Genomic DNA, 27,998 nt, shown 5'->3' with positions numbered 1-27,998 from the left:
CGGAGGGAGCCTGGCCTGCACTCACCCTGCCATGACTACTCCTGTCTCGCTGTGCTGGCCCCGGCTCCCCACTTGGCCCAACTGGCTCTCGCTGCAGCATGAGAGGACAAGTGCATCGTCCCGTCCCACCCCCCTTCCTGCCCCAAGCTAGACTGTGGTAGGCCAAATGAAATGATCTTGCAGGCTGGATGTGACCCCTCAACTGCCCATCCCTGCTGTAGGTTATGCCAAAGAGAACAGACAAAGTCCTTGCCAACACTCAAACCTGTATCAGCTTAACGAAAGCTTTTTAAAAAATGATTTAGTTACACTGGTGCAAGTCTGTGTGTAGACAAGGCTTAAGTAATTGGTTTGAAATTCCTAGCAACTCCCTAGAATTAAAAAAGTACAAATCACAGCAGGCAAGATGCAGCCCTTCATTCTTCTAAAGGTAAGTAGCATGACAATTTGTACTCTTTTCAATAAGGCTATAAACAGGTTATTTGCTCTGCCTTAACATAGATAAATCACATGGTACTTTCAGAAGACCAGCGGTATCGTTAGCCATAATTTTTCATCTCCACCCTGTTGTGTAGCACACTATTTTGCTTGTCACCACAAAGGTGATTTATTTTAATGGTACCAAATATATTTTCAAGGTAATACAATCCTTCAGAATAAAGGCATTCAAATAAATGGGAAGTATGTATTCAGCACAGTGATCAACACAGGTTTGGGAGCAGGGGCTAAACTTGTCTCAGTATGACAAAGGAGGCCAAGTTGAAATTTATTGCAGATAACCAATTTAAATCTCTACAGTGACACTTGATATTTAAAATCTTATTTAATGTGTTTAAACAAGCTGTCAAAGTTAGCAGATTTACATTTGATATATTTTAAACATCAGTTCTACATTGAAGATCTTAATTTAGTCTTTTCACACCATATTTAAAAAAGGATCCATTAGGTCCAATCACAGAAACGTAAAGACATGGTGTACTGTGAGATTCAATGTTCTAAAGACAATCTAACACTTAAATAAGGGCCTTTATTTTTTTTCCATAGGTAATGAGATTCTGACATTTAAGTTCTGCAGGTTTCAGAGTAGCAGACGTGTTGGTCTGTATTCGCAAAAAGAAAAGGAGTACTTGTGGCATCTTAGAGACTAACAAATTTATTTGAGCTTAGTCTCTGTTAGTCTCTAAGGTGCCACAAGTACTCCTTTTCTTTAAGTTCTGCAGTACTCCGAAATAAAGTGGCAATTTTAAAATTAAAAACTTGCCTTCTCAATCAGATATCATTGCCTCAAGCAGCCTACGCGTCCTTACTCCTGGGAGAATTCTACGCCACTGCACAATGCACAATTTCCCTTTCCCCCCGCCCTCACAGAATTGGTGTTGCAGAGCTGCTGGCTGCCAGTAGGGGCCTCTGGACCCGCAGAGCCCAGCTCGCAAATCGAATACACTGCTGGGGGAAGGGGAACAGAGCTGAAGAATTCCCAGCAGCTGCAGTTTCTGGCATGCCCTGAAGGAAGGAGGCAGTGTGCAGGAAACTCCATACAAGCCCAAGACCCAGCATCAGGCTGTTTCTCCCTGTGTGTGTGTGTAGGGGGGAGTGACTGGGCTCTGTGTGGGGAGGGGTGCAGGTACCTGGCCCTGCAGCTAGGCTCTTGAGGGAGAGATGGGCTGTGGGGTATCTAGGGCAGGGGGTCCCTGTGACTGGGCTCTGGAGGAGTGTGAATATCTGGCCCTGTGGCTGGACTCTGGGAGATGAGGGTGTCTGTCCCCACAGCTGGGCTCTGGAGGGGAAAGGGGTGTGGGTGTGTGGCCTGGTAGCTGGGCTCTGGAGGGCAAGGGGGTGTGGGTGTCTAGCCTCGGAGCTGGGCTTGGGTGTGGGGTGGGAGGGAAGGGGCAGAGAAGCAGGAACTGGGTTGCCACAGGGGTTTCCTTAACTCTGCTCCTATGAGGCATTGTTACAGGAATACTTCCTGACAGGTATTTTGAAATAAATTACCAAAATAATTGAAAGTGGCATGATTATATAGTGTTATTTTGACAAATAAAATCTGCAAAATTTTAAAATATTGTGCACAGAATTTTTATTTTTTTAAATGCAGAATTCCCCTAGGAGTAACCTCTGTTCATTGCTCCTCCACCAGCTTCCACAGTGGGGTAGTTAGCAACTATGCAAGTTTACTTAGAGATGTTTCAGAGTAGCAGCCGTGTTAGTCTGTATTCGCAAAAAGAAAAGGAGGACTTGTGGCACCTTAGAGACTAACCCATTTATTTGAGCATAAGTTTTCGTGAGCTACAGCTCACTTCAATGCATCCGATGAAGTGAGCTGTAGCTCACGAAAACTTATGCTCAAATAAATGGGTTAGTCTCTAAGGTGCCACAAGTCCTCCTTTTCTTTTTACTTAGAGATGCAATTTCTTGATCAAGTACGGCCACTTTATTTCCCCATAGTTCTGAACGTGGAAGAACCGCCCTCCATTCAAAGCCTTGCTTCATCAGTCAGTTGTATCATCATAAAAAGTTCATCTTTGCCATCTGAGGATGGGCTGGACAAGGCTATTGACATAGGATAATTAAGATTTGTGGCTGGGGGTAATGGCAGAGACTTAAGTAATTTAATGTGATTTTATTTTGAATTTTATATTTTGTACAGGTCAACCAGAGGTTGAAGTAGGTGCTTCTATTATCTAAAAAAACCTAAAAATAAATACATTTCAGTACTGCCCTCCTTCTCTTGCCCCTATCTTATAGAACTAAATGTGTAGGTTTTGCTTACTCTTTTTTTTTTAAAATGCCCTTACACAAGCAGTTTCCATTGAAACCCAAAATGCATCAATGACATTGTATAGTAAAGGTAGCATACAGCTATGGAGCTGACACTTCACTCTACTCAGTCTCTTCCAACATAGAATTCACGAGGTTCTTCTTGAATAAGCCTGTGTATCCTTGCCCTGTAGCTGCCCAGTTTCTGGGTCATTTTAATAAACTTTTGGATTTCATGCAAAATAAACGTTTAGAAATTAAAAAGCGTAGTTCAAATCACCTGAGAAAAGGTAAAGGAAACTAAAGGGAGTTAGGTAAAAGGTAAACCATGCAATTGTTCCAAGTGTTTATTTTTTTTATGAATACTTCAAAAATTACATGAGTCATAAAAACATACACACCCTCTGGTTCAAGTACCTTACATAGCGTTATCATGATTAATCTGGATTGTTGCACTGAATCTATTAGGAATCAATTTGGAATATTTCTTCTTAGAGTGAACACTGGTTGCAGCATCATGTTTATTAGAGAATAGGTTCTGAACATTAGTTTTACAATTCCTAAATCTCAGAGCAAACTAGAATGATTCCCTTTACAATAAAATAAATTCACATTCACCTGCACTTGACGAACAACATTAGCCAACCGTTTAGTACATGGATCTTCGTGTTTAATTGCTTCATGAATTTCACCATCCGCAATTATACTGAATATTCTGGGAAGATTAGCATTGTTGTGACCAAGGACAATTGGGTTGTTACTGATGGAGATCAAAAAAGTATACATGTTACAAATATGTCAGTGTTAGCATTCTAATTAAAAAAGATAAACATAGATTGTGTATGTAAGTTAACTGCTTTTCAAGACATTTCTGATTTTTAGAACTGCACATTCATACCTGAGGTTATTCAGCATCATTAAGTGCATCCTGTTCTAGAAGAAAATTCCATTTTTGTCATTTTAAGATCTGGCTAATTTGAACATTCCTTATTTATAAAGCTGGGCTGTGCTTTATCAGAAAAGTTATGTGCCTTAGATAGGCTTCAGCAGAGCAGGCCAGCCCACACTGTTGGAAGTTTAATACGGTTATGCTGGGAAAGTCCATACAGCAGGGACTGGAGCACTGTGGTAGGGAAAGCTTCGTATATTTTAAACTGATTTACTCACTCCCTCCCAGAGCTGATGGAAAGTGGTACTGACTAGCTCCAAAGGGAGAGCCAGCCAGCCTCCCTTGACCTAGAGTGAGGAATGCCACAATACAAGGACTTTGAAATATGAAAAGGGTTAGTGCTTGTTAATCAAAGGCGTTGAGAAGATTAAAGGGAGAATAAAACAGACCCAAATGGTAATGAAGACAGCTGACAGGTCTAACAGTATCAGCGCAGGCATACAATTATCCATCACCAGGATATCTAACAATGCCACCAGTACCATTTCGGTTTCAAACCCTGGTTTATACTAAGCATCATGAGATTTGACGCTTGTAGGTACTCCATGAGTTATCACAATCTGCTCTATGATTGTAAACCAAGAATGAAAGATATAATCATAGGGCTGGAAGGGACCTCGAGTCCAGCCCCCTGCACTGCAGAAGAACAAGCCCCCTACACTTAGACAGGACCAAATAACCACCTAGGCCATCCCTTGCATGTCCAACATGTTCTTAAAAACCTCCAATGACGGGGGCACCACAACCTCCCTTAGAAGCCTTTTCCAGTGCTTAACTGCCCTTTATAGTTAGAAAGTTTTTCCTAATCTCTAACCTAAATTTCCATTGCTGCAGATTAAGCCCATAACATCTTGTCCTACCTTCAGTGGACATGGAAAACAATTGATCATTATCCTCTTTATAACAGCCCTTAGCATATTTAAAGACTGTTCTCAGGGCCCCCCTCAATCTTCTTTTCTCAATACTAAACATATCCAGCCATTTTTAAAAAACAAAACTTTTCCTTATAGGTCTTTTCATCATTTTTGTTGCTTTCCTCTGGACTCTCAAATTTGTCCACATCTTTCCTAAAGTGCAACACCCAGAACTCAACACTCTACTCCAGCTGAGGCCTCCATCAGTGCTGAGTCAAGTGGGACAATTACCTCCACCCTCTTGCTTACGAACACACCTATTAATAGAGCCCAAAATATCAGCCTTTTTTGCAACTGAATCACATTGTTGACTCATTCAATTTGTGATCCACTATAACCGATTCTTTTCAGCAGTACTACCACCTTGCCAGTTAATTCCCCATTTTGTAGTTGTGTATTTGATTTTTCCTTAAGTGTAGTACTTTGCCCTTGTCTTTATTGAATTTAATCTTGTTGATTTCAGACCAAATTTTTCAATTTGTCAATGTTCTTTTGAATTCTAATCCTGTCTTCCAAAGTGCTTGCAATCCCTCCCAGCTTTGTCTCATTGGCAAATTCTACAAATATACCCTCTCTTCAAATCATTAATGAAAATATTGACTAGTAATGGACTCAGGACTGACCCTGCAGGACCCCACTAAATATGCTTCTCCTCCCCCTCTCCCCCCATAGCAGTGTGATAGCAAACCACTGATAATACTCTGAATGCAGTCTTTCAATCAGTTATCTAGTAAATTCATCCAGAGTGCATTTCCCTAGTTTGCTTATGAGAGTGTCACACTGGACTGTATCGAAAGCCTTACTAAAAATCAAAATACATCATGTCTACTGCTTCGCCGCCCCCATTCCCTAGGCCAGTGTTTCTCAACCTTTTTGATACCAGGGACCGGCTTACTGCCTTCCTAAACTGTGCCAGGGAGAGCTCAGGAACGAGCACTGGTCCACGGACCAATCATCGAGACACATTGCTTCTAGGCCATTAACACCGTAAAAGAATTAGGTGGGTTTAGTATGACTTGTTCTTGACAAGTTGGCTATTCCTTGTAACCCTATTATCCCCTAGATGCTTACAAACTGATTGTTGAATATTTGTTTCAGTATCTTTCTAGGTATTAAGTTAGGCTGACTGGTGTGTAATTCTGTGGGTCCTCTTTGCTCCCCTTTTTAATGATAGTTACTATATGTTTCCCAGTCTCCAATTCTCTGGGACCTAAACTGTCCTCCGGGACCTCACCCACCCTCCATGAGTTCTCAAAGATAACTGCTAACAGTTCTGAGATTGCTGCAGCTAGTTCCTTAAGTACCCTAGAATGCATTTCATCAGCCCCTGTCAACTTGATTATATTGAACTTACCTAACTTATCTCTGCCATTGCAGAGATGCTAAATTAATTCTTTGCATCACTCTTCACTGCAGAGGAGTGTAAGGGAGATACACCTGAGCCATTCTTTTTAAGTGACAAATTTGAGGAACTGTTCCAGACTGAGGTATCAATAGAGGTGGTTTTGGAACAAATTGATAAGTTAAACAGTAATAAATCACCAGGACCAGATGGTATTCACCCAAGAGTCTCAAGGAAATCAGATATGAAATTGCAGAACTACTGATTATGGTATGTAACCTACTGCTTAAGGTCACCCTATGTACCAGATGACTGGAGGATAGATCATGTAACCAATTTTTATAAGACTCCAGAGGCGATCCTGGCAATTATAGGCTGGTAAGCCTGACTTCAGTATCAGGCAAACTGGCTGAACCCATAGTAAAGGAAAGAATTATCAGGCACATAGATGAACACAACATATCGGGGAAGAGCCAACATGGCTTTTGTAAAAGGAGGTCATGCCTCACCAATCTATTAGAATTCTCAGAATGTCAATAAGGTGATCCAGTGCATGTAGTGCACTTGGACTTTCTGAAAATCTTTGACTAGGTCCCACAATAAAGCCTCTTAAATAAAGTAAGTAGTCATGAGATAAGAGGTAAGGTCCTCTCATGGATCAGTAATTAGTTAAAACATAGGAAACAAAGGGCAGAAATAAATTGTCATTTTTCACAATGGAAAGAGGTAAATAGCAGGGGCCTCAATAATCTGTACAGGGACCAGTACTGTTCAATATATTCATAAGTGACCTGGAAAATGGAGTGAACAGTGAGGTGGCAAAATTTGAAGACACAAAATTCCTTAAGATAATTAAATCCAAAATTGACTGCAAAAAGCTACCAAGGGATTGCCTAAAGCTGGGTGAATGGAGCAACAAAACTGAAGATGAAATTCCATGTTGATAAATTCAAAGTAATACACATTGGAAAACAATCCTAAGTTCAAAAGGGAGTCTAAATTAGTTATTTACACTCAGATGATCTTGGAGTCACAGTGGATAGTTCTCTAAAAACATCTGTTCAATGTGCAGTGGCAGTCAAAAAAAAGCTAAGAATTTTAGGAACTCTTAGGAAAGAGATAGACTATAAGACAGGAAACAATGCTGCTATATAGATCTATGGTACATTCACACTTTGAACATTGCGTGCAGTTCCAGTTGTCCCATCTCAAAAACGATAGTTTAGAATTACAAAAAGTACAGAGAAGGGCAACAAAAATGATCAGGGGTATGGAACAGCTTCCATCTGAGGAGAGATGAAAAAGACTGGAACTGTTCATCTTGGAAAAGAGATGACTAAAGGGGGATATGATAGAAGTCTATATAATCATGAATGGTGGGGAGAAAGTGAATAGGGGAAGAGTTTTATACCCCTTCACATAACACAAGAACCAAGGGTTACCCGATTAAATTAACAGGCAGCAGATTTAAAACAAACATAAGGAAGTACTTCTTCACACAATGCACAGTCAACTACTTGAACTCATTACTAGAGGAGGCTGTGAAGGCCAAGTGTGTACCTGGGTTCAAAAAAGAATTAGATAAATTTGTGGAGGATAGGTCCATCAATGCCTACTAGCCAAGATGGTAGATGATGATAACCCCATGCTCCAGATATTCCTAAACCACCAACTGCCATAAGCTCAGACTGGACAACAGCGGATGGATCACACGACAGTTGCTCTGTTCTGTTCACTCCCTCTCAAGCATCTGGCACTGGCCACTGTTGGAAGACAGGATACCAAGCTAGATGGCCATTAGACTGACCCACTATGGCCATTCTTGTGTTCTTAAATATTCTTTAACACCTTCTTTCCCTATTTTGGCTTGTGTTCCTTCCATCTTGTTAATATTAATTGTGTTGAGTACTGGTCACTATTAACCTTTTTAGTGAAGAATGAAGCAAAACAGCATTAAACACATCAAACTTCCTGATGTCATCAGCTCTCCTTCCCTGCTATGCAAAGTACACTTTTCTTCATTCTTCTCTTGCTCCTAATGTACCAGATGTCTGGACGATAGATCACCCTATGTACCAGATGACTGCAGTGAATTCTAATACTACCTAAAGAGGTTCTCCCTCCTTCCAGTGTTCTCAATATAGATACCCAGTCTTGGAAGTGCACACTGTATGAAAGCCCAGAATCTCTTATTAAAGAATCTCTTTTTATTGCCTTTAAGGTGTAACTCATTGTATGCTTATCCTTTCTTCATCCCTACACGCTTCTGCTATTCTTTTGTTCTCCTCAGCAATTTGACCATGTTTCCACTTTTTGTAGGATTCCATTTTGTTTTGATTAAGGTGGAAAATTCAGGTAGCAAGTTTTTGGCTATATCAGAAGTTGCAAGACTTATCAGTGATAGATGGTAAATGAGTCATGATTGCAAACCTTACACTGATCAGCATGAGGTTGAAGGTCTCTGTTTTCCCAGTTTTGTGACAGAGTAAAGTAGTCATCTGCTGAATGCACAGACTGTGGGCTGCCTAGTGATCTTTGAAAAGAAGTCTACATATCACCCAATGGTCAAAACTTTCCAGAAGATTCTGGGCTTTCATACAGTGTATAAGCACTTCCAAGACTGGGTATCTATATTGAGAACACTGGAAGGAGAGAGAACCTCTTTAGGTAGTATTAGAATTCACCGCAGGACTTCACTGATTGGGCTACTTGCCAGTACTTCAGAACTGCACTAAGGGAGACACCAGCACTGTACTCTAAAACTGGACTATCTGCATTGTTTCACTGTTTACTTCTTACGTAGCTGCTTCATGAACACCTGAAAGATCAAAGCACATCAACAAACAAAGATGTTTTATAAACCAATTACGGAAGAAAAGCGGCCATCTGTTTTGCATGTTGCTGGTAGTTAAAATGTCTATTTATGTTGCAATACTGGTAAGTGATCATAGGAACGGTGTCAAAGAACTGCTGGAATTTTCCTTAAGGTCTCATGCTGATACTATATCAGCACAGCAATTGGATGCAAGATACGAAAACATTTAACTAGACACTATTGAAAACTAGAATTAAATTTGTTACTAATGAATAAGGCTATGATTTTGTCATGGAGATCCCGGAATTCACAGCATCCATGACTTCCAAAGACCTCCGTGACTTCAGGCCCAGCAGCTGCAGGGTCCCACCGTCTCCCACAGTGGCAGGGAGGTGTGAGGTACCCCTGTCGCCTGAAGCAGCAGGGCCCCTCAAGCGCCAAACTGCCATGGGCAGGGGGACCCTAGAGCTCTGAGTCCCTATGGGCGGTGAGGGCCCCCAGAGCTCCCAGTCATCCCACAGCTTCCCAGCCCCTTCCCATTTTATCATGGAAATTTTTGAAAAAGTCAGGGACAGGTCATTTGGCTTCCATGAATTTTTCTTTATTGCCCGTGACCTGTGACTTTTACTAAAAATATATGACAAAAATCTTAGCCTTACTAATGGAATATGAAAGACGTTAATTTTCATGTTCAAGATAATGCGTATACTAGAGAAATAAAAACGAGTATAGGTCCCATTATTGGAGACTGTGTATAAGAAAAATAAGCAGACTACAAGTATGCTTATTTTATGCATTATATCAAAGTACATTTTTACCTTACCTCTCAATTAGGTCACACAGGTAATTGAAAGTATGAACAGCTTCTTCTTTGTCTTCGTGTAGTGGAAGCCATGATAACCAGTGTGGCAGGATTTCCTCAACATTTACACAATCAGGTTTGAACTTCATGATCTTCCCTACTGCTGAAATACAGTTCTCTGTTGCATTGACGTTCTCTTTGGCTTTGGCATCTGGTGACTGAATAACTCTCACCAGCAATGGAAGCGCCTCTGTAACAGTGCAAAATTAGGAAAAAGCCTCATGTATAGCCAAATTAAATGCTTGCACTTGAGCAACAATCGTGTTTCCCAATAGGGCACTAAACCGCTTGCAGACACACAACTTCAAATATGGGTAGTTTATAAAAATGAGTCAGATGTAGTTTAAAATAATTCTTCTGTTTAAGTCTCCCTGCTTCTTTTGTGGTTTTCCAATCTTTAAAATGTAAAGACGATTCCCGCCCCAACCGCCTTCTTGCTGTGTGAAAGGCATAACAAAAATATACTGACTATGTAAAAGGTACGCAAAGTTGATTGACTATTCAAGGGAAGCAATGAAACTGACAGCTGCCAAACACAAAAAATTAACCTGAACTGTAATAAAACAGTGTGTATAGCCCTTCAGTTGTGGTAATGTTACTTGTAATGGGTAGACATTTTTTAGCTATATGCATAGTTTTAAATTCAGTCTCAAAATAGCTTAGTAAAAGTACACAAATGGCAAAATTTGACTAGATAGGCGTTTCTCAAATGGGGGTCCTCGAGGGTACTCCAATAGGTCCGCAGGCCCAGCTGATTAACTATGCCCCCACCCTCCCAGCGCCTCCTGCACGCCACTGAACAGCTGTTCCAAACATGGAGAAGGCACTGGTATGGGGCACGCTCAGGGGAGGGGTGGAAAGTGGCAGGGGTAGAGCAGGGGCAGGGGTAGAGCAGAGCCGGGAAGAACTGTGGTGGGGGTAGGGCCTTGGTGGAAGGGATGGAATGGGGGTGTGGCCTGGGGCTGAGCAGGGGGCTTGGAGGTCCCCGAAAAATTTTAAATCAAAATGGGGGTCCTCAGGTTGCTCAAGTTTGAGAACCACTGAACTAGATTAAATACCTGATGACTCAGAATACACACTGAAGAGAATATATGTATTTGTTATGTGTATTCATATGCATGTGTTACATACATGCACTTCCTAAAATAAGCAATAAAAAAAGTTCAGAAGGGCCAAATTATACTGTCTGCTAAATCCACTTTACACCACTCAGATGGCACAAGCAGAAATAAACTCACCTGAAGAGGCTAGAGAAGGTGGTTACTTTGTACAGTAATTGGCGTTCAAAATGTTTTGTCCCTATGGAGGCTCCATTTCAGGATGTACATGCGCCCATGCATGCTTGGTGGAGATGTTATCAGCAGTGCCTGAGGGTCTGCACTTGTGTACTACACATCCTCATGCGCCAATGTTATGGTATATAGGGAAAAGCAGGCAAACTGCAGCTCTAGTTCCTTCTCAACTACAAAGTCCAAAAGAACGACTGAAGCAGAGAGCAAGGAGGGCAGGTAGTAGTTTGTCCCTGTGGATGCTCCACCTAAGAAGTCCAATTACTGTAATTACAACCTAAGTAAACCTGTCCCTTGATCAGTTATCTCTGTGGTGCGCCACTGCAGAAGATTCTCGAGCAGTACATCAATTATGGAGGTGGCTGCTCAGGAAGTGGATTCAATACGGAACATAGAACAATCACCAAAAGTTATGCCGGCTCTGGAAGCATGCGTAACAGCATAGGGCTGGAAAAACATATGCATTGATGACCAGGTTGCAGTTTTGCAAATATCCAAGATGAACACCTTCTTCAGTAAGGCGACAGAGGTAGACTGGACTCCGGTGGAATAAGCAATCACTAGGACAATGACATATCTCTGAGGCATTGTAACAGGTTAATAAACATCCCAAATACCGACTTAAACAGCCTTTGGGAGGAGATTGGGTCCTCTTTGATTCGTTCTGTGACAGTGATAAAAAGTCTAGGAGAAGTCCTGAAGGGATTAATCCTGTCAAGGTAAAAAGCTGGAACTCTTATGTCTAGTATTTGGAGACTAGCTTCTTCTCTTGAAGAGCGAGAGGTGGGACAAGACTGATAGATGAGTGTCCTGATTAACGTGGAACTCTGAAGATTACCTTAGGCAGGAAATGAAGGTAGGAATGTAATGTCACCATGTCATGATAAATACCATGTACAGTGGGTCAGCCATAAGGGCCCACAGCTCTACTAGACAAGGGGATGGCTATAGGGAAGAGGTCTTGAAAGATAAATGGAGGGGAGAGCCCCCCATAGGTTCTAATGGTGTTTTTCCTCAGTGCATTGAAAACTAAGTTGAGGTCCCATAGAAGAGTAGGTTCCTTGAGGTAGGAAAAAGGATAAACAGGCTTAAACGAACCTTGCAGTGGTCAGGTGAGTGAAGAATGAATACTCTTCAATTGGGGAGGGAGAGGGAAGGAGGGAAAGAAGGCTGCAATGACAGCCAGGTAAACCTTAACTGAGCTCAGTGATAACCCTGTGGTTTTCAAGTTTAGCAGGTAACCAAGAATGTTGGAAAGGGAAGACTTGACAGCAGGTACAGCTCAGAGACTGCACCAGATCTGGACACATTTCCACTCTTCCATTACAATGAAAACAGTTGCTTTTTCTACTATTGCACATTGCTGTTTGGAGAGTAGTTCTGGTCTATGCTAGAGGTCCCGAGAGCTATTAGCAGTGACGCCCTAAAATGAAGTGACAAGAAGTTGGGATGGACAGTGTATCCTGACACCTGGGTGAGGTCTGCTATCAAAGGAAGGCGGAGATGTAGTTGCAAGGACCAGGGCTGGCTCTAGGATTTTTGATGCCCAAAGCAAAAAATTTTTGGCCACCCCCCGCTTTTTTTGTGGTCCCCACCCCCAACTCCGCCCCCTCCCAAAATCCCTGCCCCCCCCATTGCTTCCTGCGGCTCCCACCCTGCAACTGCCTGCCCTAGCTTACCTCTGCTCCGCCTGCTCCCCTGAACATTTCGCTGCTCCGCTTCTCTCCCCTCCCTCCCAGGCGAGGGAGAGGCAGCGCATTCAGGGGAGCAGGCAGAGCAGAGGTGAGCGAGGGTGGGGGGGGAAGGGCAGGAAGGAATGGCGGGTAGAGGAAACACTCCCCGCCCCAGCTCACCTCTGCTCCACCACCGCCGCCTCCCCTGAGCACGCCGCCGCTCGGCTCCTCCTCCCTCCCAGGCTTGCCGCGCAAGACGGGAAGGGGGGAGAAGCGGAGCAGCAGCAGTGTGCTCAGGGGAGCAGGCGGAGGCGAGCTGGGGCACATTTCTAGGGGCTAGAATGCCACTCCTAGAACCTGCTTGTTTTGCTGGTGCCTAGAGCCGGCCCTGGCAAGGACAGTTGGAAGAGCTCTTTGAACTATATCTACTTTGGCCGCCACAACGGCATTATGAAGATGGTCCTTGATCTCTCCTGTTTCAACCTGTTCAGGATTTTGAGGAAGTAATGGTGTCAGGAGACAAATACAGAAGAGTACATGTTCTTGTTATCTCTTGGCCTCATCTTCCAGCAAGCTGTGTCTGTGTCCTCCTCTCAAGCAAGATAATCAGGCCTTCATATTGATGGCATCAAAGAAATCTCTGGAAGACCCCAGGTAATAAATCTTCCAGAATACTGGAACATTGAACTCCCACTCATGCATGGTCACGGCAGAAAACCTTGCTGAGGGTGTCTGCTATGGTGTTCTATAGCCCCGGCAGATGAGCCACTGATCTCGGTATGCTCAGATATACACCAGTTCCATTATTTTATGGATTCTGTGCACAGACCAAGATCCTGCTCCTCAATGATTTATGTAATACGTTGTTATTCAGCACTGAGTGGCTCCTGATATGGAGTGTAAAGCAATGGCAAGCCTAACGGACTCCCCAATTCTAAAATGTGACTAGAGTGGCCTCTTGAGGGATTCCATTTGCCCCAAGCTGTAAAGTTTTTAAAGTGAGTACCCCAACCTAGAAGGAAGGCATCTGGGGATTATCTTTGTGGGAGGGGAATTCAAGAATGGAACTCCCACACAGACTTTTTGCCCCCACACCTGTTGGGAGAAGTTGAGGACCATCTGGGGTATTGATACCCAGTTGGATAAACTGTTTACTCCATGTGTAAACTGCCCTCAACCAGGCTTGAAGACAATAGGAGTGTAGTCTTGCCAACCGTGTTACAACAGGGTACATGCTGCTATGTGGCCCGGGGTGGAAGGCAAGCCTTTTGCTGTGGCGTGCAGGCTCTGTTACAAAGTCCAGCCTTGTTTTACAATGTAACAAACCTGCCTGTGGGAAAGCATGCTCTGGAGGTAATGTAGTCCAGAGTGGCCCCTATGAAGTCTATTTGTTGTGTGTGTCTCAATGTAGACTCTTCTCCATCGAGGAGACCCAAAGAGTGGAACAGCGATGAGATGTACACATAGGAAAATAAGCATCCTGAAGATCAAGGGAGACAAATTAATCTCCCAGATCCAGAGAAGGAATTATTGCTGAGAGTTACCATTTTGAAACACTGCGAGAGGATGAAGGTTTTCAATGTCCTGTCTCCAGCATCCATTTTTCTTGGGGACTAAGTAGTACTCCTTTTCTGACGAAGTCCAATGGAACAGGTTTGATCGTCCCATAATTAGAAGGGATTGTATTTGCTGTTTTAGGACAGCCCGATAAGAAGCATACCTGAAGTGGGATGGAGAGGAAGGATGGGAAAGAGGGAGCTGAACTGAATGGAACAGCCCACTGAAAACACCTCCAGGATCTGTCAGAGGTGATAAGCTCTCAGGCAGGCAGGAAATCAGAGAGGAGCACCACAAGGGTGTTGAGGGGGGATGGGTATAGCATATGATCTGGAATGGGAGACCGATTATGACTCTTGACCAACTGGTCAAAACAACTGTTTTGAGAGTCACTGACTTATGTAACTGGAGGATAGCCCTTTCTTAGAGAATCTTGGCTTCTTTCTGAGAGGTTCCACAAGTCTCATGGGCTATAATGGCCTGAGCAAGACTGTGGAGCTGCCTTTCGAGCATACTGAATTTTCTTGTTGCTGCAGGTGTGTAGATGCTGAGGGATTGCAATGATGCCCAGTCTTTTTGTGACTGGAAGGACCTGTCTGCAATGTTACTAAACAGCTTAAGACCCAGAAGGTTCTCCAGTGTTTTGTACTTTTTGGAGTAGGCTGGAGGATTGGAACCAAAAACTCAAAACTACTATAGCAGTACATAGCTGCATCAGCAGCATTGAGTGAGGCCTTAGCAATGATCTGGCTTTCTGTGATGGGGGTTTGAAACTACTCCTCCTAGTCCTGTGGCAGAAGTTCAATAAAATGCAAGAACTGAGAATATTTTGGGAAATCATATTTTGTCATCGGGGCTTGGTAACCGGCTACTCTGAATTGCAAAGTGGCAGGGGAGTAACTCTTCCAGCTAAACGGGTCTAGCCCTCTCAGCTCCTTGTCAGATGGCATTGATCTAGACAGTGGTTGTCTGTTCCTTTTGTTAACAGCATCAACAACCAAATAGTTGGGGGTTCAGTGGGAGAAAGTACTTTGAGGCCTTGGGGGTGAATATAGTATCTTTTCACTGGCCCTCTTACAAGTGCGTGGTATGGTAGCTGGAGTTTACCACACCACATGGGCTGGTGACATCACTGTTGATGGGCAAGGTGATTTTGCCTTGGAGAATGTTCTGAAAAAAATGATCAAGTTCCTGTATCTCTTAGCAGGATTTGTAACGCCTCTGCAATCCTTTTCATAAATTCCTGGAAGGCCCTGAAATCATCTGCATTGGAAGGCCGTGGGAAGGGGAGATAATTGTGTCTACTGAGGAGGAGGATTTGGGGGAAGGAGGTGTTTGTCCACTTCTGCACCTGGCTCCTGCTCCTCTGGAGAATCCCTCTGAGGGATAGGACCCGGTGTTGGTGTGGTTGCTGTTCCTAATGTGCTCTCTTACATGAGAGTATCCTTTAAAACTGCTCACCTTAGGTGGCCCACTGTGGTTAGATTAAGGAAAAGGGGGTAGTACTCCAAGATCGTTCCTGCCAGCATTGCCAGGTGTATCTCCTGCTGGGAGTATCTTCCTCAGGACATACACCAAAAGAGGAAAGGTAGAACTGGAAGTTGGAGGAACCCTGAAGCGATACCTCACAATCAGAGCAAGTACCACCAGAAGGGCAAGGTGTCGGTACCAGTGGTCATGTTGGTACTGGGAGCCAGTGATGGACCAATAACCGCATCAAGATTTCACAGACAGAACAGTGGATCTGACGGGTAAATTGATACCAGTGGGAAATCCTTCTCAATACCCCCTCAGAGATGGTTCAGAAAGCCTGTGGATGGCTGGAGACTGCATCAGTACTAGAGATTGAGTAGTCATGCAAGGGTAAGTTGACCCAGAAACATAAGTGGGTGCCTCCTGTTACCCCTGAGAAGGGATTCAGACTCTTCCGAGAATCAAACATCCTCGTGGGAGAGGAACCTAGATGGTACCATGGATCTGGATAGTATTCCTCGGGAGTCAGCATGTGGGAGGTACCAGAGACTGTACTGAAGACTAGGGCACCTAGGTGTTAAAGGAGTTCTTGTGCTTCACAGGCACTGAGTCCAGTACCGATGATGCTCCTGTTTGCTTGGTGGCTGGCTGGCTTCTTGGTACTCAGAGAACTCTTTTGAGCCTGTGCTGGGGTTTCTATACTACAGGGGGATAGAAGAAAAAGTACTCATACCAGGATGTGAGGCATCTTTAGATGTGGTTTGAAAAGGTGATTTTCCCCTCCTTTTGTTTTTTATTCTGGAGAATAGGGTCTTTTTTTTGGTTGTCTGGAAGACTCTGAAAAGCCCCCATGGTCACTGAGGTGCTCTGAGCAGCTGAAGCTAATGTACCGGGGAAGGATGGGGGGGGCACCTCAGATCCTGCAGGTCTCAAAGAATGTTTTATAAAGGAGTTTTACTCCAGCCTTCTCATTTTAAATCTGCCTTTGAAAGCAGTGCAGATCTTACATTTGGAAGACAGCAGAGGCAGCTAGAATGCCTGTTGCTGCAGGAGAAAGACCTGTGGGCAGGTCTGACAATGCTTGAAGCCCAGAGTCTTGGGCATAACTGGTTAGGAAAGGCTGCAGATGGAGGGCTATGGTGAGTGAGTTTCCTAACCAGTTATGTTGGATGATAGGCCCAAATTGGGGGGGGGGGGAAATGGGACCACCCCAAAGCACAAATTCTGCTTAATAAATGAGAAAGAAAATACTCAAGTAAAGAACAAACAAAGAAAAATTAGCAAGTCACCCACATAGCTAAGTGGACACCCAACACTCCCTCTTGAGCCACAAGCAGTTGAGCAGGAATCGGGAGTGGCGGTGGGTCCACTCTTCTCTATATACCCTTCCTTCAGGGCACAAGAACATGTAGGGTGAAGGAGCAGACCCATGGATGCTGCTGACAAAATCTCCTATAAAAGCGCCTGGGCAAATGCACATCCTGAACTGGAGCACTCATAGGGACAATTAGTCAAAGAATGAACAGTCATCTTTAGTAACTGCGTTCACATGAATTCCACTTGTGATGTACGTGCACCCCAAGCATATGACAAATTCTTTTTAGCTACCAGTGTCTGTTGGGGCTGTGCCTGCACGGCCCCCCACCAGAGCACAAAAACAGAGCAGTTCCTCAGTTCCATTGCCAGTAGTACAGAATACTGTAGCAGCAGGTAAATAGGGTGAGTTGTGGAATCCATCTGGACAACACATCTTGAAGAATCAGTTATTGAAGACCATCAAACGTCACTTCCAAGTGATTTTCAACATGGATTCCTCTTCTAGTGACTAGCAAGCAGTTACCTCAGAATTATGAGGTGGGTCTGGGAGTTCTATTTAAACAAAAATTGTAGCATTGCTCTACCAAAAAGGACATCTGATCTAGAAGCATCAACTAAGGAACAGTGCTAGATAAAAGTATGGACTGATCCCCTGTAGCCATCTCGCAAATTTCTGAAATAGGAATGCTTCTTAAGGATGTTGCCTAATTCCTCATGGAACATCTTTAACCAAGTCTTTAACCTGCCTGGGTGGATTTAACTTAGCTACCACATTCTAAAACAGTTAGATACTTACATAAACAATCTTTGGGTGTAAAAAGCTTGACCCTTAATACTGTCCAATTTAGCTTCCCCCCAAAGCGAGTCTTGGGAAAGAAAAAAATCAGTTGATTCACTTTCCAGTTAAGTGAAAACTGGAAAATCTTAGGCTGCACTCCAAGTTCCTTCCAAAGAGTTACCTTATCTTTATGGAACACTGTGTAAGGTAGATCAGCCATAAGGCCCTGAATTTCCTATATCCTATGAGAGAATGTTATTTGTAAGTGACATGGGGTAAGAGGGAAGGTCCTCTCACGGATTGGTAACTGGTTAAAAGATAGTAAACAAAGGGTAGGAATAAATGGTCAGTTTTCAGAATGGAGAGAGGTAAATAATGGTGTCCCCCAGGGTCTATACTGAGACCAGTCCATTGCAACATTCATAAATTATCTGGAAAAAGGGGTAAACAGTGAAGTGGCAACATTTGCAGATGATACAAAACTACTCAAGATAGTTAAGTCCCAGGCAGACTGAGAAGAGCTACAAAAGGATCTCTGAAAACTGAGTCCCTGGGCAACAAAATGGCAGATGAATTTAAATATTGATAAATAAAAAGTAATGCACATAGGAAAACAATCCCAAATATACATATAAAATGATTCTAAATTAGCTGTTACCACTCAAGAAAGATCTTGGAGCCATTGTGGATAGGTCTCTGAAAACAGCCACTCAATGTGCAGTAGCAGTCAAAAAAGCAAACAGAATGTTGGGAATCATTAAGGATAGATAAGACGACAGAAAATATCAAATTGCCTTTCTATAAATCCATGGTACGCCCATATCTTGAATACTGCATGCAGGTGTGGCCGCCCCATCTCAAAACTGATGTATTGGAATTGGAAAAGGTTCAGAAAAGTGCAACAAAAATGATTAGGGGTATGGAACAGCTTCCATATGAGGAGAGATTAATAAGACTGGGACTTTTCAGTTCGGAAAAAGACTACTAAGGGGGGATAGGATAGAGGTCTATAAAATCATGACTGGGGTGGAGAAAGTAAATTATTTACTCCTCATAATACAAAAACTAAGGGTCACCAAATGAAATTAATAAGCAGCAGGTTTAAAACAAACAAAAGGAAGTATTTTTTCCACTCAATGCAGTCAGTGGAACTCTTTGCCAGAGAATGTTGTGCAGGCCAAGTCTATAAAAGGGCTCAAAAAAGAACTAGTTAAGTTCATGGAGGATAGATCCAACGGCTATTAGTCAGGATGGTCAGGGGTAGTGTCCCTAGCCTCTGCCAGAAGATGGAAATGGGTGACAGGGAATGGATCACTTGATTACCTGTTCTGTTCATTCCCTCTGGGGCACCTCGCTTGGTCACTGTTGGAAGACAGGATCCTGGGCTAGATGGACCTTTGGTCTGACCCACTATGGCCGCTCTTATGATCATTTGCACTAAAGATGTGGCATTCACAGACAGGAAGTAAAAAGGTAAGGCTGCTCAGGGCTCAAAAGGGGGTCCTAGCACAGCCCCAGACAATCTGCTAGCCAAAAAGAATCTGAGTTCACATGTATGGAGTGTATGCACACTGGAAGCAGAAGCTATGGGGACAATCAAAAGAACTTCACTAGCACAAATGAAGCCAACATAATTGTCTTCTGCGCCATGTGCCCATGCTTATTTCCCGTCCCAGCAGAGGAAGCATGGAGGAGGCACAAAGGTGTAGCCAATTAGTTAATTTTATCATCCATTTATCATTGTACTTAGTGTTACGGTCCACTCATATGCTATTTCATATATAATCAATGTACGTAAAACAGATTTAAGTACAAGACTGACAAGTATTTAGGAACGATGATTGTGTATGAGGTATAAGTAATGCACAGCTGGGATGCAAGGCCTACATAGCTTAAGCCTATGGCTAAGTATGCTTGATGTGAATGGGTGACCTAGGAATAACACTACGCCAGTAAGGTTACAATATTCCTGTAAAAGATGTACTAACAGGTGATGTGACAGAAATAGACGGCAATGGAAAACAACTGCCCAAGACCACGAGATACCTGATTGTAACACCATGGAATGTCATGCTCTGACTGCAGGTTACTATGGACAGATGTGCATAGATGCCAGTAAGAATAAGGGGAAAACTAAAACTATGAAAAACAGGCCATCCCAATATTCATGGGGTGGGAAAGTACAGATAAGGAAAAAAGCATATTCATCAGGTATTAGGTGGTGGTCAGAACAATGTAAGAGGTTTCCTGGTTGTGTAAAAGTGGGAAGACGCCAATGGGAGGAATACCCATGGAAGACCTCATTGGTAGGACCATGCCAGGAACCACCTCTCTCTCAATGACCACCCATTGAGATCCCACCCAACTCTATGAAGTCTTTGGGTACTGAATCTGGATATGGCATTGGCCAGTGCATGGACTCTCTCAGGATGAATAAATGGGTATGTGACAACAACATTTGTAACTGTTTGCGCTTACTGTCTTCAATCTTCATGTGTTCCTAGAGCCTCCAAATCTCTACCCTATTTATCTTTAAACTGTAGCAACAGAAGTTGGACTAACTAATTTACCACAGAACTATCAATTCATAATAAAGGCTAAAGAGGCATGTATTGGAGTGGAAACCTGCTATGCCAAACCTTCCACTAGTGTAAATGCAGAGTTTGAGGACTATCTTTAACTTACATCAGGGCCAGGCAGTACTGAATTAGGGAGTTGCAACGGATTCCTTACCTCCACCCACTGTGTCTGAACAGAGTTCTGACTGAGTGGAGGATCTAGCCCAATATGTATTTCAGAGCACAGTGGCTATCTGAAAAGTGTGATGTTAATTTTTTGGGCTTCAGATTTCCCAGTAACATTTGAGTTCTGAGAACAAAATAGTCTTAATTTATGACTAGGGTAATTTATATCTATGGTTTTAGAGAAAAACAGCGCCTTAAGCAATTAAATTAGAATATCTAAACTTCTACAACTCCCTCAGAAGTGCCCATATTTGCTTCTCAGAAGTGCCCATACTTGCTTCTGGAATCAGTCCCTATTATAACACAGCAGCTAGTGAAATCCATGGATAATGGATACAAGATTAAAATATTTAAAATCCTTAGAAACTAAATGGACAACCCCTTTAGCACTACGAGGACTAGCCTGCTGTTTGTTAGTGGTTCCTGTTACATTATTACACAGTTTAAATTAAAGCTTTGTGCCCACTCTAAATATATCAGTTCTTCAGTCAAGAAATATTGCTCCCAATCAGTTGTGTATAAATAGTAATAAAGATCTAAATATAGCTTTCTAGCTAACACCTTCAAATATTTGAAGATACTAAATGTCACATGTTCATATTTGGGTCACAAATATTTAAGAGGAGGTGACGCTTTTTAATCTCTTATGTCTCATTTCTGATCAATATCCCTAATGGACATACCCAATAGTCATGAAGTGTCAGCTGTGTGTGGCCTTTAGTCTGGACATTAACCTTTCCTACCAATACTTTTCCCAGAGTCACAGTGTATTTCTCCTATTTTATTCTAACAGTCACCAATAAAAATGGAATTTTTTGGACACATTGGTTCTTACAAGTAGTTATCCCATAGGAGAATGAATGCATTTTTAGACAACAGGCAAATCTTAAATTCAGGAAAGGGTTTAGTGTTTGGCAATGAACATTAAAAAGTTAACTTTCTTTGGGGAGATCCATATTTTCACCATTTATAGGAGTTAATTTAACAGAGTGGATGAACAGCACTGTTTGCATATATTCACTAAACCTAGAAAAGATTATCTCACTTTGAAAATCTCTTCAGTAAAGTCCACCTCAAATCAAGTTATACCCAGTAGTCATGGCTTCTTCTTTAAAAGCATTCAGTGGAATGTTAATTTCACATCCTAATGTGAAGTGCATGCAGAGGTTCAGCTCTCTCATGGTGCAACTGTTTCAATCTACTGCCGCAGACTCCCCAAGACAGAACTACATTTATGAATAAGGCTGCAAGTTTGCCACATAGGTCATGGATTCCATGACTTTGTGACTTTTGCAGCAGCTGGTGCGCCTGGCTCAGGGACAGCTCAGGCAGCCCCTGTTCCAGGTGCACCAGCTGCTGCTGGGGCAGTCTCGGGCCCCCACCGCAGAGTTTTGGTGTGGGAGGTGGTTGGGGCACCAGACAGGGTGAGGCAGTCTCTGGACAAGGCATACCTGGGGGGCTCCCCAAAAACGGTGACATCCCTTTCGCTCAGCTGCTAGGTGGAGGCGTGAGCAGGCAGCTCTGTGGGTTGCCTCCGCCCAAAGCGCTGGCTTGGCAGCTCCCATTGGCTGGCAACTGCAGCCAATGGGAGCTGCAGGGGAAGTGCCTGCAGGCGGAGGCAGCATGCAGAGCTACCTGAACACGCCTCCGCCAAGCAGCTGAGTGGGGGGGGGCGGGGGGAGAAGCCAGGTAGGGAGCCTATGGCCCTGCCAACTCCCCTGCAGCACCAGCCCCCACTCCCTCCTCTCTTCTCTCCCTTCCCCCCCACAGAAGGAGCCAGGCTGCCCATAAATTTTTGTTTACTGCCCATGACCTGTCCGTGACTTTTACTAAAATACCTGTGACTAAAACGCAGCCTTATTTATCAACATGTGTTGATTTTAGACCCGAAACTCAGGGAGCTATCTGGGCCACAGACCTATGTACAGTGGCGCATTTTAAAAGCATATAATTACATTCTGGCTTGCTTTGGGACTTGCTTCTCCCCTCACCATTCTACAATCATTTTCAGTTGCTGATTTCATAGTTTGCCTTTAGATTTGTTCCCTACAGCCTATTTTCCTTGTTTCCCTCCTACCCTATTCATCTTGGATTTGCAGTGCTTGAGTCTTTCCTCTCCATAACGCAACCACCCTGGCATTTATCAGGATCTCCCAGATTCCAATCCTTGGTCTACTCTTTGGCACAAAATGTCCAAACCAAAACCAAGTGCTGCAGCTGCACAATCCATTGTGGAGTCTAACAAATCTCTACATGCAACTCCAAAGCCACAACAGGAACAATGTCTGGACCAAACAGTCGAGAAATATTTATTGCCAAGAGAAGAGCTGAAAACATGAATTTCTAAAGACTATAGCAAAATCTATGAAAATACTAAATCCTTGGGAATCCAGAGATTCTTATACTAACAATCTGCATTACTCCTAGTTACAGCATGATTTTTCCGTTGCAGCATACGTATTAATTTTAAAATTAATTGTATTTAATACATCTTGAAATACTTACCCATTAGCGTTTGTGAACCATACAATAAAATCAAGTGAAAATAAAGAAAAATAAAGAGCCAATCTATTCAAATATACTAGGCCAACTCAAACTGAAGGGAAAGCCAGATGTCTGCAGGGGTGATATGACTGATTAAAAAAAAATTTTATCTTTATTCTTTATACCATATTCGCAAACTGATCCTTTTTGGCAAAGTCCAAGATATGGAAATACTATTGATTTTCAGCAAGCATTATTCATTAAAGACAGCCAAAAGGAACCTTTGGCAGAACATTCCAAAACTAAGGAACCTAAGTAAGACTGAGCAGGTTCTGTGCCCAACTCACTCCCAACTGATTCTTGGGTCACAACAAAGGTCATCTGATAGATTCACATTATATCTTTCTGCCACCTATAACAATTTCCTAATACTTGAAATTAGAATACAGTTTATAGGCACTTCTTTATCATTGCTACTTCTCCCAGAGGGCTATAGGATAGAGAGTTTCATTCACAATGATGTAAATTATACAGTAATTGACCACTGATAAGTGGAGTCAATATGCAATATACACCTCTACCCCGATATAATGCGGTCCTGGGGAGCCAAAAAAAAAATCTTACCGCTTTGTAGGTGGAATCGCATTATATCGAACTTGCTATGGAGGGCCGGGTAGGGAAGGCTGTGCCTCCCCAAACAGCCTGGCCCCACCCCCATCCAACCGCCACCTACTTCCCGCCCCTTGACTGACCCCTCGAATCCCCTGACACATCCAACCCCACCCCCACCTGTCCCCTGACCGCCCCTCAAGACCCTCTGCCCCTTATCCAACCCCCCAGCCCCAGCACCACTTTCTCCATACTAGACCACCTTAGAATTAACTTAACTGGCTCTGGTATGAAGAGCACAAGAAGATTCTTTCAGTTGTAGCTCAGTCCTAACCAATAAAAACCATCTTCTAAATTCAAAATGCAGCTACAGTTAGAGAGCAGAAATTCAGCAAAAAGCATCTGTGATAAGTATAAATTATTAAAACTGTTCTAAGTCACAAATGTTAGATTCCTCTGCTTCACACATGGGGAAAGTGCAGGTTACTTCAATTATATTTAAGGCCCCCTCCTTATTACACGCTTCTGTACAATTTCTCCAGACATACAAAGCAAAGGACTCAATCTTGCTTTTAGACATATGTAGCTGTATCCATCTTTTATAAAATCAGTTATTGTGTACAAGTCAGCTTTTTATTGGATATACACTTGTACTTATTTAAGAGAAAAATGTTGCTTAGTGAATACATTCTTTTACACTTTTCAATCCAAAAGTGTGTCACAAACAAAAATGTGAATAGGAAGGATATGGCCACAAATCTGGATAGCTTAGGTCACCTCTCCCCTCTCCGCCCCTTTTTTTTTTTAAAACTTGTCACCACCCTCCCCAAAACACTCACTGGTATTTTATTCCATTACCAGAGATGAGAATATGATCATTCATTAACATGGAGTTGGCATTTCCTGGCAGAATCTCATGGTTAGCATAAGTATTACAATCTCTGGAGTTAGTTTTACAGGAATAGAAAGATACGCATGAATATACATACCTGTGCAAAAAGGACGATAGCTCTCCCCACCAAACTGTGCCATAACTCCAACACCATAAGCAGCTGCTTGCCTAACCTCTGGGCTGTTGTCACATATTGACTGTAGCATTGGCCTCAGGAAGTATTCAGCATATTTGAATGAGGATGGGCTGCAGTGCTCTACGATGTCATCAAAAATGCATAACCCCCACTGTCTATCTGGCCATGGCCTATGTGGACACTACATTAAAAAAAAATTAAAATTTTCTAAGCCACCTCAGAATGTAACTGTTAATCAACTGCCATGATGCATACAAAAAGATGAACGATTATATCAAAATGAAATGTTTATAATTGTGGAATTTAAGCTCCATTTCAAGAGCTACATGGGTTGACCTGAATTTAATCTTTACAGAGGAATTCGTTCCTCTAAGGACACTGATTGCAACACTAAAGACAAAATCAAAAGTTAACTTTTGCTGTTTGAGGAGAGCAGTTAGACCAGTGGTCTCCAACCTTTTTATGCCCAAGATCATTTTTTGAATCAAAGGGCAACCCAGGATCTACCCTGCCCCTTCCCTTTCCCCAAAGCACCACCCCACTCACTCCATCTCCACCCTCTCTCCGTCGCTTGCTCTCCCCAACCCTCACTCACTTTCACCAGGGTGGGGGGGTTGCAGTGTGGGAAGGGGCTCTGGGCTGAGCCTGGGGCAGGCGTGCAGGAGGAGGTGAGGGAGGCAAGCTCTAGGAGGAAGTTTGGGTGCAGGAGGGGGCTCCAGGCTGGGGCAGAGTGTTGGAGGTGCAGGAGGGGGTACAAGATGCTGGCTCTGGGAGGGGAGTCAGAGCTGGGGGTTGCGGTGCAGGAGGGGGCTTAGGATGCTGGCTCTGGGAGGGGGCTCGGGGTTCAGGAAGGGGCTCGGGGAGTTGGGGTGCAGCCTCCCACCGGGCAGCACTTACCTCTGGCAGCTCCTGGTTGGTGGCGGGCACAGCGAGGCTAAGACAGGCTCCCTGCCTACCCCAGCACCACACCACTCCCGGAAGGGGCCAACGCGGCCCTGCAGGGGGGGTGTGCACGTGTAAGGAGAGGCGGGGGGCACATGCGTCCGCGCACTGCCCCTCTCTGCAAGCACTGCCCCCGCAGCCAGGAGAGCTGTGGGGGCGGTGCTTGCAGACACAAGCAGCGCACAGAGGGAGATCCCTGCCCCCTGCCTGCACTGGTTGCTTCTGGGAGCAGCATGGGGCCAGGGTAGGGAGTCTGCCTTAGCGGCAGCCACGCTCCACCACCACAGATCATGATCGACTGGGAGATCCTCTAGGATCAACCACTTTACAGACATTGATCGGTTGGTGACGACTGAATTAGACTAATAAATGAAATCAGGACTGTATGTTGAATACAGAAGTTTTATACTCCCCCCCCCATCTCATGCCTAACTAACCCCCCCCCCCCGCGCATTCTTTTTTGGGTCTTGTTCTATGAAAGTCCCTTCTACCTGGTGCACTTCCTCTTTCAAATTTCAAATACCCCACCAAAGCCTATCAGCAATAATCTATGACAGAAGGGTTAGTAAAAAAAGAAACAAATGCACTGCTGTGTGATAAAGCACCAGGTGACAAATTTGTTCGATTGTATTGGTCTAGACTATAAACTTCTTGGGTGAACACATGCCTATGTTTTGTACAAGGCATTCAGTGCTCTAAAAACAATTTGCCACACCAGCATGAGATCTTATGCATGTGCCATAACATCTCAGATTTAAATGGAAAGAATCCAAGATACTTACAATTAAATTGACAATTAGTGGTAGTAGCTGTTCAAACCACAGCAACACCTTCTCCTGGTAGCTGCTGAATATTGAGTGCAAGATATCTGACACTTTAGTCAGAATATAAACATCACTGTCATCCTAAGAAAAAATAGCAATATCATCAGAAGTATCCTTTTTGATCAGCACTCTCTCAGAAGGTAGAAACCATATCAAAATATTAAGACTTTTGCATTTTGAACTAAAGCAATTTAAATTAGACACTCTGATAACTAGATATGTAAATAATTCAGAAAGATTTATACCACTATCCAGTGTCTGTGCTGACAGAGCTACTTCACCTTGGTTCCCAACTATGTTACATCAGAAGGGTTTGTTTTAGAAGTAGTGAGAGGAACAATGCACCATCAAAAATGGAAAAATACATAGCATTTTACTATGACAGACACTTTGCACCATGGAATCAAATCTGGTTGTTTCCCTATGCAAAGCCCTTGGATGAGGACCTTTCCTATAGCTTCCTGATGCCTCAACAGTCTTTACACTGACATTTCAGCCTGTTTTCTACTCTGAGCTCTTCCTTCCTTCTGCTACAACAATCTGGACAATTTGAATCATCTTATTCTCTATTATTGTCCCCCTGCATAGTGCATCTTTACCCTCCACAATTACAGTGAATTGAAGGGCTTAATCCTGTGGACTTTCACACACAACTCCTACCAACTTAAATGGGATTTATGTGAGGATTGAAGAATTGGCCCTAGCAAGATCCTCTGACTCCTTGTTGGGAGTTCTATTACTCTAAGTATGGTTGCTTTAATCAGTGCTCCACTCCTATTCTACACATTATAGCCATAGCAACAGACAGAAAGCAAAATGCCAACTGCATCTAGCCTCTGATGGCCACACTACTAATGAGACAATATTTTCACATCTCACAGTGTGACAAGCTGCGCTGCACAAGAAAGTGGGGATTGCAACTTTAGGCCATTTCTGCACTGCCATGATATAACCGAAATCCAAAATAAACCTTGGTGTGCATGTTAACTCACCCATGTTACTTTACAAAATATTTTTAAAACCACTCTGAAATAAGGGTAAAAAGGGAATTATAAGGAGAGGTTACTTACCTTGTACAGTAACTGAAGTTCTTGAAGATGTGCCCCACTAAGGAAGCTCCACTTCAGGACATGCGTGTCGTCCCCATGAACTCTTGGCTGGAATTTTTCCAGTGTTCATGCACATGCTCTAGATAGGCTTGTGCTCGGATATAAGGGGATGAGGCCCTCAGCTGCTCCAGTTCCTTCTCAATCACGAAAGTCCAGTGAGAAGACTGACGCAGAAGGGAAGGAGGGCAGGTAGTGGAGCTCCCATAGGAACACATCTCAAAGATTTCCAGTTTCTGCACCACAAGTTACCTCTCCTTCAAGTAGTGTCTGTATGGGTGTTCCATTTCAAGAGATTCCCAAGCAGTACCCTCAATTACAGAGGGGATGGATTCAGTATAAACCATAAAATATCACCAAAAGTCGCATCAGCTCTGGAAGCAGGCATGAGAGCACAGTGCTGAGAAAACATATGCACTGAAGACTAGAAGGACTGCCCTGCAGATGTCTGAGATAGGTAGGTTTTTCAGAAAGGCCACAGGTAGGCTGAACCCTGGTGGAGTGGCCAATCACTCTAGGAGGGGAATGATGCTTC

At 43.3% G+C, this 27,998-nt stretch overlaps 1 protein-coding gene across 2 annotated transcripts in view; it reads right to left on the bottom strand.

Annotated features, from left to right (window-relative positions):
• IPO5 (importin 5) overlaps nt 1–27,998 on the bottom strand; it is a 79,778-nt gene that overhangs the window by 1,656 nt on the left and 50,124 nt on the right. The window contains exons 22-25 of one of the 2 annotated variants that reach the window (XM_073348073.1): nt 26,316–26,438; nt 24,553–24,772; nt 9,601–9,829; nt 3,376–3,517 (exon numbers count right to left, since the gene is read on the bottom strand). In XM_073348073.1, coding sequence (XP_073204174.1) covers nt 3,376–3,517; nt 9,601–9,829; nt 24,553–24,772; nt 26,316–26,438 — 714 coding nt within the window. Of the gene's footprint in view, nt 1–3,375; nt 3,518–9,600; nt 9,830–24,552; nt 24,773–26,315; nt 26,439–27,998 lie in introns of those variants that run through there. The other variant, XM_073348092.1, reaches the window with a different exon arrangement.

This window comes from Lepidochelys kempii, chromosome 1 (genome assembly GCF_965140265.1).
Source record: "Lepidochelys kempii isolate rLepKem1 chromosome 1, rLepKem1.hap2, whole genome shotgun sequence".
Classification (NCBI taxonomy): Eukaryota; Metazoa; Chordata; order Testudines; family Cheloniidae; genus Lepidochelys; species Lepidochelys kempii.
Note: the sequence above shows the minus strand (reverse complement) of the source record. Positions and strands in the feature narration are given on the sequence as shown.